Here is a 19,297-nt window from a genome sequence, read left to right on the forward strand (position 1 = left end):
TTGTGCTGACAGAATTAACATTTTCAAATATATCATTATCAGCCAGCACTCTATCTTGAATCTCCCGCAGTTTTATTGCATTGTTGACAACAACCATGTCAACAATAGCATTTTCCTGCGCATCTGAAAATAGTTTTCCTCTTTCTCCTGTTGGGGGCAGCCTTTGGGTCCCGTTGTAAAAATATATTTTACAGTCAAACTTACTGTAATATACATATATATATATATATATATATATATATATATATATATATATATATATATATATATATATATATGTGTAAATATTCTATAATTGCAATACAAAATAAATTCCTGTAATGTTTTCATTTACTGTAAGGATGTAACTCTCACCTGTTTGTATGATGGAAAATTCGCATTACAGATGCCACTGTGGATCTTTGCAGATTGGGTTGCACCCTCAACCCTGCCTCTCTCAATGAGAGACCATGGTTCAGGACATGGTCTATAAGTGTAACCCTTAGACTCTGGATCATGTGCTTTGCTTATTCTCCTAGACCTCAGCGCTGCTTTCGACACCATTGATCATGGCATTCTTATTGACCGTCTGGAAAATGTAGTTGGATCACAGGGCTCTGTCTTAAGCTGGTTAAAATCATACCTGACAGATAGAACTTTCTCTGTAAAACTGGGTACTACATCCTCCTCTCCAGTGGGTATTAAATTTGTTGTCCCCCAAGGATCAGTTCTTGGCCCCATGTTATTCTCCCTATACATGCTGCCCCTTGGTTTGATCATTGAAAAGCACAACCTAAATTATCATTGCTAGGCTGACGATACACAACTCTATTTACCCATTTCGCCTGGTTGCACTTCATCAATTAATAAAATGTTTAGCTGTTTGGAGGACATTAAATCCTGGATGGCAGCAAATTTTCTCCAGTTAAATGACAAGAAAACTGAGATGATTTTATTTGGATCCCCCAGCTGTACAAAAAACCTGAGCAATGCCCTTGGCCCTTGGTCATCAAATTTACGGTGCGAGGTCAGAAACTTAGGTGTTCTCTTTGACTGCTCTCTTAATTTTGACAAACAAGTCAGCTCTGTTGTTAAAGGTAGTTTTTACCAGCTTAGAACAGTAGCAAAACTGAAATACTTTTTATCGAAGAAGGATCTCGAGACAATCACTCATGCCTTTATTACTTCACGCCTAGATTACTGTAACTCACAGGCCTAACCCAACATAATCTGAACAGACTCCAATTAGTCCAGAATGCTGCTGCAAGACTCCTCTCTGGCACCAAAAAGTATGACCACATAACTCCCGTTTTAGCTGAGCTTCATTGGTTACCAGTGAAATTCAGAATCGATTTTAAAGTTTTACTTTTTGTTTTTAAAGCACTCCATGGTCAAGCGCCTCCGTATATTTCCGATCTCCTGTCTACTTACTCTGCTACCAGGGCACTCAGGTCCACAACCCAACAACTCCTCGTCATCCCCCGGACACGCCTAAAAACCAAAGGGGACCGAGCCTTCTCTGTAGTAGCCCCCAAACTCTGGAATTCCCTCCCACCCCATATCAAATCATGTAATACAATTGGTAGTTTTAAATCAAATCTGAAGACAAATCTTTACTCTCTTGCTTTTACAGTTTTTTTCGATTGCTAAATGACAGTGGGCACAACTGGAGTCACATGTGCAAAACTCTAACTACAGTCTCCACAGCAGCAGTTCATGTGGACCAAACTCTAGTTCATTTTTCATTGCTTGAACACAGTTTTCAAAACTCTACACACTTATCCCATGACTTTAACCACAACGTGCACAACACTGTAGATTTACAGCACTTTGTTCAAATGCTAACACACTGCTGTCAAAACTGTAAACCACACATTCAAAACAGAATAGATTTCAGTCTGGTGCCTATCAAACACTGCTGATTGCAATTTTAGCTGAAAGCCTAAGCAGGTGTCTAGTTTTAGACTAGTTAGTGAACATATATGGTATTTATACAGAGAAAGCTCAGAAAGTCTTTTTTTGTATACAAACACCAAATAAGAATGAAACAATTCTACACTGTACTGTTTGAGAGAAACGGGTAAAAGAGCAAAGATACCAATATGTCCAGGTAAGATGTCTGAGGTTATATACACAGCTATAAAAAAAAGTGAAAAACACTATATCTTTACAATATTAAAACTGCGTTCTTACTGTTTTTCAGAAAGTAATGGAAGTGAAAGCAATAGAAACACCACATTCATTTGTATTTAGAGATGATGCAGACATCCAATGTGATGAAGAGAACTTGCCACATGATGCTGGAGAGAGGCAGGATTAGTCACACTATTTGTTGGTACTGTTATGTACCTTTAGTTTTTTTCCCCAGTAATTCCATAAATTACTAGACAAAATACTTTATTGAAGAAAACTGCTGATTTTCATTCCTTCTTGTTTACCTTATGTAAAAATTGGTACGCTATACAATCTATATTTTTTCCTTAAATAAACTGTTGAGTAGTGTCAAGTCACTCAAATTGTTCAAACTGTAAAGATGAGAACGTTTGTAATTTCTGTATTGGTGTTTGATGCTAGTGTTTTTACCCTCAGTGTGTTCTGAGTGACAGTGTGTGTTATCTCAGTGAGGCCTGTGCATACTGTTTGAGACATGTGTTAGGAGTTGTGTTGCTTTGAATGAGTTTTGCAGGTGATGTGAACTGTTTAGCTCAGGTGACTGTAGGTAGTGCAGACTGTAGTTTGAGTTTTGCACATGTGACTCCAGTTGTGCCCACTGTCGTTTAGCAATCGAAAAAAACTGTAACTCTCCTTGATTCCTGTTTTTTTTTTTTTTCTTTTTTACAAACATTGTTCCTTTGTTATTTTATTCTATGTTGCATTGTTAATTCTTTCTTTGCCTATTTGTATTCTTGGTGCCTCGCACATGCGATTATGTATTTTTAAGGCATATTGTCTCTGCCTTCCCTGTTTTACCTGTAAAGCACTTTGGGTCAACAGTTGACTTGACTTGACTTGACTTATTTCATCTGAAATAACAGCTCTTTGTCTTCTTTGTCTTCCTCCACGTATCCGCCCTCTCCCTGCCACCCTTCTCCCTCCACGAACCGGTCTTCCTTGTTCCATTTCCAAAATTAGTCTTTCTGAGATATATATATATATATATATATATATATATATATATATATATATATATATATATATATATATATATATATATATATATATATATATATATATATGTGTGTGTGTGTTCACTAACAAGTCTAAAACAAGACACCTGCTTAGCCTTTCAGCTGAAATTGCAATCAGCAGTGTTTGAAAGGCACAAGGCTGAAATCTATTCTGTTTTGAATGTGTGGTTCACAGTTTTGACAGCAGTGTGTTAGCATTTGAACAAAGTGCTGTAAATCCACAGTGTTGTGCAGGTTGTGGTTAAAGTCATGGGATAAGTGTGTAGAGTTTTGAAAACTGTGTTCAAGCAATGAAAAACGAACTAGAGTTTGGTCCACATGAACTGCTGCTGTGCAGACTGTAGTTAGAGTTTTGCACATGTGACTCCAGTTGTGCCCACTGTCGTCTAGCAATCGAAAAAAACTGTAACAGACTGTATTTGGGAAGATCATGACTGGGTGGATCGGAGTCTGGGTTTGTCCGCTCCACACACAGCATCTGGTCGGCGAGCGTGCGCTGTGCCTCCTGCACGTTAGCCTGCGGTGGGATGTAAACACCGACTGTATTCATCAAAGTAATTGCTGACGTCTGAGAACACAATGTCATCACTAAAAAGAAGCACTCATTGCACAAGAAAGCTGAGCACACAGCTGCAGTAAGCACAGCAGGTCAAAGTTGAAGAAGAAAATGAGTCCGTATATGGTTTCTCCTCCAGGGAGAATGTATCTTCTCAGAAAATTTCAGACCAATCTGCCTGTTAGATAATGGGATATCTTGTGAGCAATGTTGACATTTTGACACTAACGGTAAGCTCAGGTGGTCACCAAAATGCTGAAACTATTCAGGGCAGATTTCATGGTGATCTGACTAGTGGTTCTGGGGATATCTTGCTCTGTACCAAAGTGTCTTCTCCTCTGTGTTTGCAGGTGATGAGCATCCTGAGTAACCCCAGCGGTGTTTCCTCACAGCCACAACACGACTTCTCCATCTCACCGCTCCACAGTGCCTTGGACTCCTCTCCATCCAACGCCATCTCAGCCAGCTGCAGCCAGCGTTCAGCTGAGGCCTCCATTAAGACGGTGGACAGCCTTCCATCATCTCAGTCCTACTGCCCACCCACATACAGCACCACCAGCTACAGCATGGACCCAGCTATGGCTGCTGCCGGCTACCAGTACAGTCAGTATGGCCAGAGTAAGTCTGACACCTTCTACTTCAGACTAAACAAACAACAGCAGCACTGTGATATAGAACATGTGCTTTACGACTCTCTATCACTTACTGATATTGCACAATTATAGCACTCAGTGAATGACTAGTGTAGTGGTTTAACTGAGTTTCCACATTCATTCATGGACAGTGGATTGTTCCTTATTCCACCATACACTGTCAAAAATAATGTGACTTTGGTTTTACCTTTAGGGGTCCAACAGCTCATTGTTTATCAATGTATAAACTATGTTTTTTTCACATAAAGCTAAATCGTTTCTTTAAGTTTGATAATTAGGCCTGTTATGACATATTTATGACTGGTTATATTGTCTTGTTTAATGTAAGTTGTCAAAACACAGATAGCTCAAACAATGCTAACTTTGCATTAAAGGGTTTCATGATTTGGTCATAAAGACTCCTTCATGTTCATGACAGATGTAGTGTCATGGTTATGACAGTGTCATGTCAGTCTCATGCACACCCCTTCAAATAAAGTCTTACCAGAAAAAGGCTTCATAGGAAGGAAGGATTGGTTTGAAGTAGGTTCACGCAGATAAATCTTAAGGAAAGAAAAGTGTAACTACTTATGATATAAATGTATGATACAAATTAAAACAGATGAGAGAGGCTTTGTTCAGAGTTTTCACAGAACGGAATGTAACAGCTTCCCAACAAAGGAAAAACTGGCTTTCGTAACGGAATATGGAGTTTATACATAAATTGTGCTCCATGGATTTTTCATTTATTGGGACTCCGCGTCTTGCCGATTGCTGAGCACAGAAGCTTTCATTACTTTTGAACTACAACTGGTTAAAGTTGGTTGGCTAAAGCCGCTTTACTGTGTTTTAATCTCAACTTCCTGGTTCAGCTGGACAGTTTTTATTAGAGTTAACCGATTTTCTGACCTCTATTACTAAGCCAAAGACAAAGGGCCCTATTTTAATGATCTAAGTGCACGGCGTGAAGCGCATGGCGCAGGTGCGTTTAGGGCGTGTCCAAATCCACTTTTGCTAGTTTGACGGTGGAAAAAAAGGTCCGTGCGACGCACTAGTGGCGCCAGGATTTTGATTGTAGGTGGGCCTCCAGAAAACTGGATCGGCAAGTTAAAATAAGCAGGTTCCCCCCTGCATCCAGACAGCGAGACATTAAAGGTCCCATGACATGGTGCTCTTTGGATGCTTTTATATAGACCTTAGTGGTCCCCTAATACTGTATCTGAAGTCTCTTTCCCGAAATTCAGCTTTGGTGCAGAACTACAGCCACTTGAGCCAGTCCTACAATGAGCTTTCCTTAGTATGTGCCATTTCTGTGTCTGAAGCTATTGAGGAGGAGAGTGGGAGTGGCAAGGTAGATGGTGGGGGTGTGGCCTTGACCAACTGCCACTTTTCTCATTTGAAAGCCATGATGTCTCTCTCTCATGGGTTGGCCAAATTCTCTGGGCGGGCAAAGCAGAGGGGAGGTAACCTTGCTTGTTATGACCTCATAACAAGCAGATTCCAAAACGGTCCATCTGAGCTTTCATTTTCTCAAAGGCAGAGCAGGATACCCAGGGCTCAGTTTACACCTATCACCATTTCTAGCCACTGGGGGACCATAGGCAGGCTGGGGGAACTCACATTAATGTTAAAAAACCTCATAAAGTGAAATTTTCATGCCATGGGACCTTTAAGGTTAACGTTAGCCTAACTGTTAGTCTACTTGCCTTGCTGGTGTGACGGGGTGGCTATGGGAGGACTTGATGTGGAGAGGGCGGCCGAGCAGGATGGTAACTCGTCACTTGTAACCGCGTTACTTAAAATGGCAGGAGTTTCCTCCTCCTGCTCCTCGGAGCGTTTCTTGCTGAATTTAAATGAAAACAAGCTGCTTTGCTTTGCGTTTCATATTAGCTAGCTAATAGCTACAGTCTGTGTCTGTCTCATTGAGCTTGCTTAAAAATGAATCACTTGCTGGTGACAATGCAGCCTGTGGGCAGGCTTAATAGTCCAGATGTGGGGTAGAAGCCGCTGATTGGCTGAGAAGCTTTCCTTGGGCTGCTTATTGGATGAACTGCTAGAATGAAAATCACTCACTACTCACTATAGGCCTGGGTCAAAATGGGTGCCCACCCGGGCCCAATGGTAGCGCCGCGGGTGGTGCGACGGGTGCATGGTTCAAAAGGGTTGTACATAGTGTCATAATTAATCATAGGTGGGCATAACATGCAATAAACCAATCAGAGGGTCATCTCCCATTCCCTTTAAAAGCCAGGCATGTTTGGACCTTGGCGCATTGCAATTATGATGGAGGATTTGCACCGTAATATTTTTATTTGTAATCTTCTGCATGTGTGTGTGTGTGCTGCTGCGCATCCCTGTGTGTGTAACAAGCATAGTGTGCGCGCGCTGTGCGTGAGCCGAGGCGCATTTTACTAATGCGCTGTTAAAATAACAATGAAATGCTGCCTTATTGACTTTAGACCAGGTTTTTGTTGGTCGATGGCGCGATCACTTCCCGCTGCCTCAAGATAGCAATAAGCCAAGAATGCACGTGAACACACCTCCCTGTAAGACCCGCACACCCATGGGCGCACAGATGGGCGCAGGTGCATTTGCTATTTAAACGACGTGGGCACTGGACGGTCTTAAAATAGCAATGACACTTGCATCGGGCTTTGCACCGCGCTGCGCCGGGTGCAAGATAGTGCCCAAAGTGTTTTTAACTTGCATATCAGTGACGTCACAAACTGTGTAGCCTCTGAATTTTTTAATATTACAGAATCTTTAAATGTAAAGCAACATGTTTCCAGTGCCACTCACATGGGTCATTACTCAGAATACAACTAATCAGTTTTCAGTTTTGCTGTTATATTAATACTAATGTCAATGATGTAAAGCTTATAATGCATTCTTTCAACGAGCATTGCTGCATGCTGTAGAACAGAGGCACCTTTAAAGGTTAGGACTAGGGCTATCTGCAACACTTCTCCGTGGATGACAGACGCTGTCTGTAGCCTGAGACGGAAGTGTCGCAGGACAAAAGGATTATTGAAAGCCACTGGGCTAGAAGTGCACCGCCTGTATCTCAAAGATCTTTTAATACACTAGTGAAGGAAGCCTGGACTTCTTACTTTGCTAACTCAGCTTTTTCTTCGAAAATAAATCCTAAGATTTTGCTAGATACTATTCATGACATTGTTTCACTGCCGCTTTCTACACCAGATGATTGTAAAAAAGTTCCTACTGCTGTCTCCCACATGAAAGGCAGATGCGCTGCACACCCATCCACTGCCCCAATCTCTGCACTGATACTGTATTGGCACTGAACATAAATTATGCATGCCAGCTTTGTCCAATATAAATGTTATTGTTAGGGAAATTGTACTGCTGTATTTGCCCATTTTATGTAAGCTTAAAGTGATGGTTCGGAGTAATTTCACCCTAGGGTCCTTTGCACCATGACCTCGAGCCAAACACCCCCCCAGAAGCTTTTTTCACCTGGGTCGAACATTGGGAGCGTTAGCGTAGTGTAGCGTTATCAGCTGAATAGCTTAGCGCAGAGGCTAATGGATCCGAAGTGTCTCTTAACATTACCCCACTAATAATGCCCGAAATGATACCAAACGTCTACAGTAGTACAAATAGGTTATGCACTCATAAAACGATGGATTGTAAAATTTGTAAGTACACCAGAAGTTTATGTAAATAACACTTTCCTGCTGGCTTCTGCTCTCTGCTGCTGCTGTTACTACCGGGCAGTAAGAGTGCTTAGGGACATCTACAAATTACAACACCGAAAAGAGATGCAACAAAAATATTTATTAATTTAATGATTAAATAAGGTAATGTCTCCAAACTTACCTCAATTATTACTTGTCTCCTGCTAGTTATACTACAGCACTTACTTTAAAAAATAAGTTAAATTAAAAAATATTTTTGTTGCATCTCTTTTCGGTGTTGTAATTTGTAGATGTCCCTAAGCACTCGTCTTACAGCAGCAACAACAACAGCAGAGAGCAGAAGCCAGCAGGCAAGTGTTATTTACATAAACTTCTGGTGTACTTACAAACTTTCCAATCCATCGTTTTATGAGTGCATAACCTATATATACCGTCGACCTATTGTAATCTTTGTTTTCCTGCATTATTAGTGGGGTAAATATTAAGAGACACTGGCCATTAGCCACTGCGCTAAGCTATCAATCAGCGACCATTACGCTAACTCACACCCCCAATGTCTACATAACCCAGGTGAAAAACGCTTCTGGGGGTGTTTGGCTCGGGCGGAGGACCCTAGGGTGAATTACTCCGAACCATCACTTTAATGGCTACCAACCCTATAAGAATGTCAATATTAGACAATTCTGCAAAACCGTGGATTACTTCCAATAATAATGGCTTTATTTATATAGCACCTTTCAAAACAGGGTTACAAAGAGCTTCACAAAAATACAAAGTAATATTCCCTCCCACCCCCCATAAAAAGAAACACATCACATGTTACAGCAATAAGACTCAGGTTATATATTAAAAAACATGTCATCTCTGATGCTATAACTGATCCTCTTTGATGTGACGTTTGTGGTTAGGCTGTGGCCCTTCACCCCACCTCCCCCCTCCTGCAGACAGGAGATACTTCAGACGTTTGACTCTTCTCTTGTTCTAATGCAGGAAGCTCCTGACAGATTAAAGTACATACTGTCAAAATAGTTGAGGCGTGTGTGCACCTATGTTTATGCATGTGTGTTAGTGTGTTAGTGTGTATTATCAGATAGGTTCAATCTCGGAGGCAGAGGACTCTCAGTGTGACTGCTCGACAGGGATTTAAGGTATAAAGCTGGTTGACAGAAAAAACAGCTTCCTTCAGAGGACCTCACTAAACCCTTGTGAAACAACACACACACACACACACACACACACACACACACACACACACACACACACACACACACACACACACACACAGACAGCTCCCCCTCTTGCTGTCTGGGTGACTGGCATCTTGGCAGACAGACCTGCCCACCCATAGGTGCTCTTCTTTCTGTTATTCCTCAGTACAGAGTGACAGTTTCCTTGTCTGTGCACGCTAGCATCCTAACTGGCATGCCTTACTTATCTCCCCCTATTTGCCCAACACACACCCATGCACTCACAAACTCACTTTGTCACATCCCATCTGCTGTCAGCCCTCCTCTCTCCTGGCCTATAAAAGAAAAGTTATCAGCAGCTGAACCAGGGAGGTGCAGCATCCACCACTCAGACAGAAAAATATGCTGAGCATTAATGCCAGCTTTACAAGAACCACAGTTATTCTACCTGCCTCTCTGTCTTTCTGTCTGTGGAGCCAAACTGTTGGCTCCTTTTGTCCGTCTGTCAAACATAGTGTTCTCTTGTCAGTCAGTATGATTGGACATGAAAAAAAAAACAATTATGCAGCAATATAATGCATGTTTCAGTCTGGTGATATTCAATATGTTTTCTTCTTGTCAACAAATCTCAGGTGCAGCGCCAAACCAACACTGAATGTATCTACTAACAAGTATTGTGTGTGTATCACTGTGTATAAATATGCTGGATTTGGTTAAATATTGAAAAAGTAAACTTGTCCTGCTACTTAAAATGTTGCGTTTGCAGATATGTTAATTAAGTATTGTTTCCTTGCTACTAACGGATTTGGTGTTGCAAATTATTAGCATGTAGACATAATTACTAGGAGAGAGGTTTTACTTGAAATGTAACTTTGCTCCTGTTTTAGGAAATGACTGAGACTTTTTAAAAAAAAAAAGAAACTATACATATGTGACCCATTTTCAAAGATTTATGTCTTCAGTAAGAACCAATGCCACGGGAAGTAAAGTATTGACGTAAGGACACAGCAGTCTTATACTTCAACACTGTCTGTTGGCATGAAGGATGATTCAATCATTTAATACAATATATTATATATTACATGACCAAATAAAAAAATGCATGAGCCCATTTAAGTGCCAATTTTTAAAACAAAAACAAAAATAAGTATTTGTCTCATACACAGTATAATGTCATGAAATGTAATTACTGCATTTAAACCCATCCTAAGAATTAGGAGCAGTGGACAGCCATATATACTGCACAGCAGCCAGGGAGCAACTTAGGGTTCAGTGTCTTGCTCAGGGACACTTTGATATGTGGCAGGAAGAGCCTGGGATTGAGGGGTGACCACTCTACCCCCGAGCCACAATTTTTCTGTCAGTTGGGAGTTTAACCAGTTAAATGACTTGGAATGGAAAACCAACTCCCATTTGACAGCAGCATAAATGTGAGCAGTGCTAGCTGTGACATCCATAAAAAGGACTATTCATGCAGGTTGATGACACTACAATCGTCATTCTACAATGACTATGATCAGAACTGTAAATGGAAATCAGTGGAAATTGCAAAAATGCTGAACAAAGGTCCAAAGCTTTAAAGGGGCATTGCACTGAATTTACATCCAGCCATCACAAGCTCTACTCAGCCGGTATAACAGTTGTGTACTGTCGTCCATGGTTCTGGACAAGCTCTGTCAAATGATGTCATAGCGATGTCATAGTAATGCCATCATCACGTGAGCTTGGGCTCAGAGACTATACATTTATAACTGAAAGCATGCATTACAAACTGGAGATGAGGAATTTAAAAAAGGTGGCAGGCTGTTGACCAGGCAGAGAGGGCCTAATAAAGTAAAGAAAGACGCTATTGGTTGCATTATGGGAAATGTAGGACTCATTGTTTCTGAAGCTCAATTGATTTGATTTGAAAATAACTATAGTGATCCTCTACAATACAAGTTACTGCATACAGCTTACCTTTCAGAGTCAGAGTCAGAGTCCCACAGGGGATCACACAGAGAGTAGGACAATAACTCAGATGCCAACGGTCAGATTTAGGTCATTGCTCCTTCTCAGCATGGTCCGCTCCGTTTTCTTCATCATTTTCATTTCCAATGCAGCGAGAAGCATCCATATCAAAGTTTTACTCAGTGTAACAACATGTACAAAATATATATACATACATTTATCAGTAAGCGTGTGTCCTGTCTCTGATCTCCTCCAGCGGCTGTGGATTACCTGGCTAAGAACGTGAGCCTGTCCAGTCAGCGCAGGATGAAGCTGGCCGACCACTCAGCTGTGCTGGGACTGCTGCAGGTCGAGACTGGCCAGGCCTACTAGCACTCACCGGACATGCAACATGACACCTGGTCACCAGCACAACCCACACCTCCTGCTACCATCCATACAAATCTCCCAGAGACTGTGTGTGTGTTTGTGTGTGTGTGTGTGTGTGTGTGTGTGTGTGTGTGTGTGTGTGTGTGTGTGTGTGTGTGTTGTACATTGGGCTGATTTTATACTTTATTTTATGTAAGTGTTTCTCCAGGGTTTAAGGATTGAATGATGCAGCTGTCCAAGCTTTAAACATTCCCAATGGGACCGACCAAAGCCACTGTTAGGAATATTGTTTTATATTTGTTGTTCATATTGCACGACAGCTATAAACTAGTGATATAAACAATTACTATGTAAATCCTGAGCCAATCAATTTAGACTGGGTGACCTGCTATTTAAAGTAACTATATGCAACTTTTTAATGTTTCTGAAATTGTATAATTTTTCATCTGATGATCATAAATGACCTGTAAAAGCAAACGAGACTAACAGTGAAAAGAACGCTCTTTTTATATACAGTAGTTTTTATTAATGCCTTTGCGAGGGTCCGATTTGTCCCGCGAAGTCCCAAAATGATTAACGGCAGGTAGACGGCGCTACAGTAACACATTCTGACAGGTCACAAATTTCAGTGTAACACCGGTAAAGCCTGTGTTAGTGAGTATGCAGGTAAAAGGTAGCAGGAGATTTAAATAGGCCTAATTGTATTTATCATTTTATTTTAGAAGTTATCTGTTATACTGGGGCAGTATCAGTCATAGTATGATTTTGTATGATATTCTGTCTGAGCAAAACATTCATCGCAACTATATGACCTCCCGGTAACGCTAACTCAGTGATACAGTGGGTAACACAGCACCAGCCGGCACGCGCTAGAAAAGATCTTTGAGACAGCAGGTGTGGTAAAAACACTACCGCTAGAATCAACACAAACCAAAGGTTCCTCATAGCTATTTTCAAATATTTTTACATAAAAAAACTGCTCTTCTGTGGGTCAGCAAACAACAATTAACCCATCCTGTAATGGTGCATTCAGACTGAACGGCAATATAACTGGCGCCATATCTAGGGGTATCTGGCCACAGACAGACCGACAGACATATAGACACAGACAGACAGACAGACAGACATCTGTTGGCATCCATTGTCTCATTGACATGAAATACAATTGTTAACGTCAATAACTCCTTTAACACACCTTATGGGAACACAGCCCGGTTACTCTGCTGAGTCACCTCCATGATCTGATATTGAGTTTCATTCATTGACATACGTTTCTGGTTGTGTCGTCAGACAACTGCCCGTGTGATTTGATTACAGCTCAGGAATTTAAGCTCAAATTTAAGTGTGTTGTACTTCTGACCACTCACAGCATCACAGATGAGTGTTCAGAATTCAATCCGCTGGTGGTCAGCGGAAACAAGACTTTGAGCTGCTGTCTTTAAGAAATTGCCACCCAAATAAACAGATTGGTCCTGGCTTAATTTTAGTGTTCTAAATTCTAAACATTTGTTTCACTTTGAGAAGAATACAATTTCAGGGCAACCCTAAATACATTGTATTTTTCATGTGAAACTTAACTTTATAGATACTGATTATCAGCACAAGATATTGGCCGTTTTAAAAAAGTGTCAGCCTTCAGGAACCCGTGTGTGCGAGTGTGTGTGTGTGTGTGTGCGTGCGTGTGCGTAAGTATGTGAGGGAGATAAAACACCTCTGTAGCAGACTGATATGGACTAATTCAACCATTCCTAAAGATATGCCTCTGTTCTGACACTGCAGTCCCTCTTATCAACAACAGGAGCTCCTGAAGAGCTTTGGCAATAGTCAGAGGTCAAACAAAGCCTCGGACTGATCAGCTGACACTCGGCGCGACCATCACTCCACACCTGAATGCAGCCGGACCTTTCTCCAGGCAGCTTGGTACCAATCGTGACATTTCCTTTCTTCATTTTCATTTCTTTTGATTCCAGTTCATTTAATGCTTACTACTTGTATTTATCTATGAAAACAACCACTGGGGTGTTCTATGACATGCCAACACCAACTGTTCTAAAATACTCTTTGGATAAGAAAAGGATTTTGATGAGTTATCTGCAACTGCAATTGGACTAGTTAACAGTGTTGTTTAATATCATAAGTAACTCTTCATTCTTGCTAATTGTGTTCATTGAGGACATGTTTTCATGTCATCTGCCCATCACAACTAAAGTACGGTTTAGGATGGTTACAGATGCAAAGTTTGCTATAGTGCCTATGTCTGGAATCCTAAAGTGTTCTCCCAACTCACTGTTGCTGTGTTCAGACGCCAGACGGATGAGTTTCAACAACAGTGAACTGAGAGGAAAGTTGGGTGTTTCAAAAAAATCTACAGCGAATCAGTTAATTAAGATAGCGTAATTGCTGAAATATTGGATTTAATTTGCCTCAACTACCGAGAGAACCGGGCCTTCATCTGGAACAGGCTTACCTGAGGTCTGTATTTGTGATTTCCTATAAGTATATTTTTTATCATATTTCAGTAAAAGAAGCCTCTCTGTTTTCTGATCTGCTCCTGTCTTAATTTGCAGTTGACACAAATTCAACACTTCCTCCGTGTTTACCTCTTGTCTCGATCAATTCTCTTCTTCATTGTTCTTCTCATCACTGATAAGCGTGATAGAGAGTTTCGTTAATTTCCCGTATAGATGTTTCAAAATTAAAACTCCCAGCAAAAAGCATAATCCTCTATTCCTCTAAGTATTCCATTTACATCGACTCTGCAGAGTAGAGGCAACTGGAAATAAGTAATTTGTCTTAACAATAGACACGCTCAGTGTTTTTACCTGGCCATTATTTAAAAAAAAACAGCTTTCATTTGAGAATTTCTGTCACAATGTGGACAGAACCTCTTAGATGCTAAAGTGGTACCCACTATAGCGGTTCCAAAAAGGATTCCATTGAGGATGTCCAGTGCACAACAACAATGCTGCAAAGATGCCACCGTATCGAGCTCTGTTTTGTGTTCTTTAGTGGAAACCACTTTAACATTGATGGGCTGGAGGATAAACAGAGACCAAACCGAGAATCATTCCATACAAAAAATAATAATACTTGAACAATCAAAATATACTCCTGTATTAGGGCCGGTGTCCATATAGTGTTTTTCTCTGGCAGGGCCCAGGGGAGGGCTGCCAAGCGCTGCCTGTTGGTATTGTTTCTATGACAACAACGTTAACGTTAGCTAACTTAACACTACATTAATAATGGGTTGACCACACAGCTCACAACAAGCTTACTTACTTAACGCTCTGAAAGAATTTACCCTGAGTCACTGAACAAGGCAACTGTCGGTTAAAATAGCTGGACAGTTGAGTGTCTGTTATCTGATCTGGTAAAGTCAGTTAAAAACAGGCTCGGTAGTGATCGCCACGGTAGCGTGCTGCAGATCCACTCTGTTTTAGGCTGAGCTGGACCGAGAGTATTCAGTTAAAACAGATCGGTGATGCTGCTCTGCTCTCATTGTTCTCTGTCAAGTTAGCTGGAAGTGAATGTAGCCACGGTGTGTTTTTATGTGGGAGTTACTGCGTCGGACTCCGTTTAAAAAAAAATGCTTAATTTGGCATGCAGTTAATACACCAGTCATCATTTAGTTTGAATGAAAACTCAACTCCTGGCTGTTGCTCCTGGTGTTCTTCCCCACTGTTCTGGAAGAAGGAAATAATCCAAACGTTAAAGTCTTAAATTTGAGAATGGAATTTGGTGTGGTGTTTGCACAGACCTGAGAGTTCCCCAACCTGCTAGATCCCACTTTAACCACTTGGGAACAATTTAAAAAAAAAAAGCGGGCGCCTAAAAAATACAAAACGCCATGTGGACACTTAGCCTTATTTAAGTTTTATTTATTTATTTCTTTTTCTTTTGTTTACCCTTGTTTTGCATTTGGCACCTTTTCAGAGAGATACTGTTTACCATCATACGTTTAAAGGTGATGCCATGAAATGAAACTGAGCTGAGTTTGATGAGTTTATTTTGGTTCCCACCAGATGCTGGTGTCCATGTATTCCTATGGTAAGGGGAATTGTCACTGTCTCATACAGAGGCTTTTATAATATCATCCCTCTGCACCTCCACAAGAGCCATGAAAACTATTTGGATGCTGGCTGTGTTAACCTTCTACCTTGTGTAAATATATATTTTTCAATGACAGCAAACCAAGGAGAACATTAAGGATCAAATGTACAGATAATTCTCATTCAGCCCCAGCCCTCCTGTTTACCTCGTAGTCCTTTCTCTGCTTCGTTTGTTCTGCTTTCTGTTTGGCATGTGTGTATTTTACCATAGTATAATTTATTCTACCTGTATGAAGTATTAGACTAGTGACAAATTTGTATTGGCATTTCCTCCCCTCAGCCTCTTGGTGTGTTAACTGTAACACTGTTTATTAAAGCTCTACAACTGGACCAAGACCACACAGGGTTGTGCTGGCTGCCTGCTCTTCATTTACATACACTGTGTTGTTGTTCTTTGTAAACTCAAAGAGAAAAAAAGATCATGTTCAGCGTCTTTGAGATTTTAAAATCTGAGGTATAAAAGCACCATTTATTCAGTTATTTCCTTAAATGTGTACCTTATCAGGCTGTCCTCATTCACTGTTCATAATAATACTGCATTACTGAGAAAAGTAGGGCACTGCAATTCATATATAACCGACATAATCATTAGGACCCATGTTGGCATTTGTTGTTATGCGGCACCTCTCAACTTCAACTTAATTATCCGGAAGTATATTTGATTTGCAGCAGGCATCAAATCACATCGAGGTCCATGACAAACATTAAATATTCAACAGCAAGAAATACATAAAATTCCACACCACAAATGAAAAAAGGTACACCTGCTACGCTGAACTAGAAGCTAAAAACGAGCTAAAAACATAAGAAACAGCTAAAGTGCTCAACAGAGACGAGTACAAATGGAATGAAATAATAAATAAATAATCAATCCAGTCTAGTCCAAGCTATAAAACAAGGGTACATAAAAGCAAGCTGGTCGAAAGAAAATCTATAATCATGTCTCTAGTCTTGGACACAGAGACTCACAATGACTGTATCGTACTCCTACAGTCATTAGTATATACAATAAAAAGCAATGGTGAAAGGACACCAAAGGACACCAAATCATTAATAATCCACAATCCAGCCAACAAGATTTAAGTTCAAATTAAAATAATAACTAGAAGCCTAGCATGAGTTTTTGAAGCCTCCAGATGTTGAATAAGGACATTTAACAGAGGAAGTGTTGCTGCCTGCCCTATAGACAAACGGAAGTGGGTCCAACTGACCTTCAACCTGCCTCAGTATCTCCTGCTTAACCACTTTCTCTAAATATTTTAGGGTTATTACATTTAGCCACAGTGACACTGGTGCCATGTTTCTATGTTTTAGAATACAAGTATGAACCAGAAGATTTTCAGGTTCTTACTTGTATTTTGTAATTCTACTACAACAAAACATTCAATTTTTTTGCCCAGGGCAGGATGAAAAAAGCTGCACCTTTAGTCACCCTCAGTCTGAGATGCTCTGTTAGAGCACCTGTCTCTGATTGGTCAGCGCGTTTCCACATGTCTGCAGGTCTCTGGCATCTCTGCTGTGGTTGCACTCTGTTAAAACCTGATAGTGCGTTCCATTTGTACTCGGAAGTCGGATTTTCCGAGGTCAAAGTCGGAAACACGCTGCCTGACCTCGGATTTACAAGCTCGGAGCTCGGGCGACCACAGAGTACCCTCAGCTAAAAATCCAACATGGCTGGTCCGTGCATCAACAGTTGTGAAAGCTGTAGTAACATGCAGTTATTAGGACTTCTGTCTTGTTTGTGTGTCACTAAGTTATTCGTACACACAATGCTGTCCATATTCTAATCTGTGGACACGTTGCTACGCTGTTTGTATGCACACACAAAAATGGCATTTTCTAACTATGGCTAACCTGGCTAGAGCTAATGAAAACAATGAAAAGCCAACTTGTAAATGGAACGCATTCAACTCGGGTGTGAGGTCATTCCCAGCTTCGGCTTCTGAGTTCTGAGGTGAAGGAACTATAAGACTATAAGACTGACTGCAACGGAGTATATAGCAAGACTTTGTACCGTGAAAAATCACCAATAAAGGCTTCTAAACCAAATACTACACAACTTGACAGTATTACAGGTTCTCTGGTGTTAGCATGTAGCTACAGTACTTGTGACAATGTAAACACTGCAGGAACGTAAGCCTAAAAAAACGCTTTAGTAGCCTGCCTGGAGCCGATAACCAATCATAGAAACCCAGCTCCGAGTGATGTGACACAGAGCAAGGTAGAAAGAAATGTTGAAACCGGAGTGTTAAGAACAGTGAGAAATCTGGGACAGGGATCTTTCTAAAATACGTCTACCTCACTATTTGAAGCTTTGGCCATGTTTAACATGAAAATTCGACATTGTAACATTATAGATATGACAGAAAATACATAATAGATCACCTGTAAGCACCACTAATGTTACTTTATTTGTTTAAAAAACTTTGCAACCAAGAGAAATCAATATTAAAAGCAGAGGTGTCCCTGACAAGTTCTCAAATGTTACTCACAGAAATCATCAGAGATAAATCTCAAAATCTATTCCATTATTTTGCCAGCTGCACATTTGATGTGAAACCATTTGGAAAGACAGAATTAGAGCTTTTATGTAGACCTGTCATCAATGTTATACCATTCCAGACAGATCTGAGGTCAGACTCATTGAGTTTAGATTCAACAATAACCACTTTTATCACCCATTTTAAAACAAGCCTTCTTCTCCCCAAGCAGATTCCAGCAATTACTTAGCTATCCCAAGGCTTGTTATTAGGATAGGAGACAACTGTTTTTGATGGGATCACATTATTAAAACAGAAAGAAATACAGCTGCATATTACATCTGTCAGTTTATCAATGTGTGCTATCCTTGCTCCACACCTGTGCTTCCAATGTCTGTGCCTTGTCCTTATGCATCAGGGACCCCATTATGGTCGGAGAATCCCAGAGGAGCTCTGGTTCTGGACGTCAATATGTCCATTTACGTTTCATTATGGTTTTTTTACCATTATTTTTGGGGGCTTTTGGATGGACAAGAAAGGTGGGAGAGAGAGAGAGAGGGGATGACATGCAGCAAAGGGCCGCAGGTCAGACTCGAACCTCGTCCGCTGCAGAGGTCGCCCCGGTATAAAACGTTTTAAGCTTGAAACCGAGCCAACCAGTTACGAGATGAATCATGACCATAAAACATTTGACTCGGCGAAAAAACAAGGATTTTGAAAAAGGTGCGGTAAACTTTTCCATGGTAACAGCGTGCTCCACCAATCAGAGTCTTCGCTTTTACACTTAGTATTGTGGGTAGTGTAGTTTTTGTCTTGACATCGCGATTTTTTTTTTAAACCAGGATGATTTCATATGGACTTCTAGCTTCTACAGGATCAGAAACCTTTGTTTAACAACCTCACAGCTCGTGCTCAGTCTACCTCAGATGGTTTAGTCATTATAGCTAATAATCCAAATCCTTATGGAGAAAATGAACAGGATTTTTACTTCCAGAACCACCCATTGAGCTCTATGCTGTTGTACAGGCAGGTTAAATTGATTAATATGCATTATGCAATATCCCAACAGTTTAACTAGAAAAGTTGCTTTAGTCTAGACATGGTGCATGGACTGTATTAAACAAGCAGAACCAGCCTGACGTAGGTTTAGGGTGGTGCTAAGAGCAGGATGCTCACACAGGCCAAAGT

General features: G+C 40.7%; 1 protein-coding gene across 2 annotated transcripts in view; it reads left to right on the forward strand.

Annotated features, from left to right (window-relative positions):
• LOC120559787 (paired box protein Pax-7-like) overlaps positions 1 to 15,968 on the forward strand; it is a 95,643-nt gene extending 79,675 nt beyond the window's left edge. For both annotated transcript variants that reach the window (XM_039801806.1, XM_039801807.1), the window contains exons 8-9: positions 4,074 to 4,341; positions 11,408 to 15,968. In XM_039801806.1, the coding sequence (XP_039657740.1) occupies positions 4,074 to 4,341; positions 11,408 to 11,523 (384 nt within the window). In that variant the 3' untranslated portion in view covers positions 11,524 to 15,968. The remainder of the gene's footprint in view (positions 1 to 4,073; positions 4,342 to 11,407) is intronic.
• The last annotated feature ends 3,329 nt before the right edge of the window (positions 15,969 to 19,297 follow it).

Source organism: Perca fluviatilis, chromosome 5, assembly GCF_010015445.1.
Source record: "Perca fluviatilis chromosome 5, GENO_Pfluv_1.0, whole genome shotgun sequence".
NCBI classification, from domain to species: domain Eukaryota; kingdom Metazoa; phylum Chordata; class Actinopteri; order Perciformes; family Percidae; genus Perca; species Perca fluviatilis.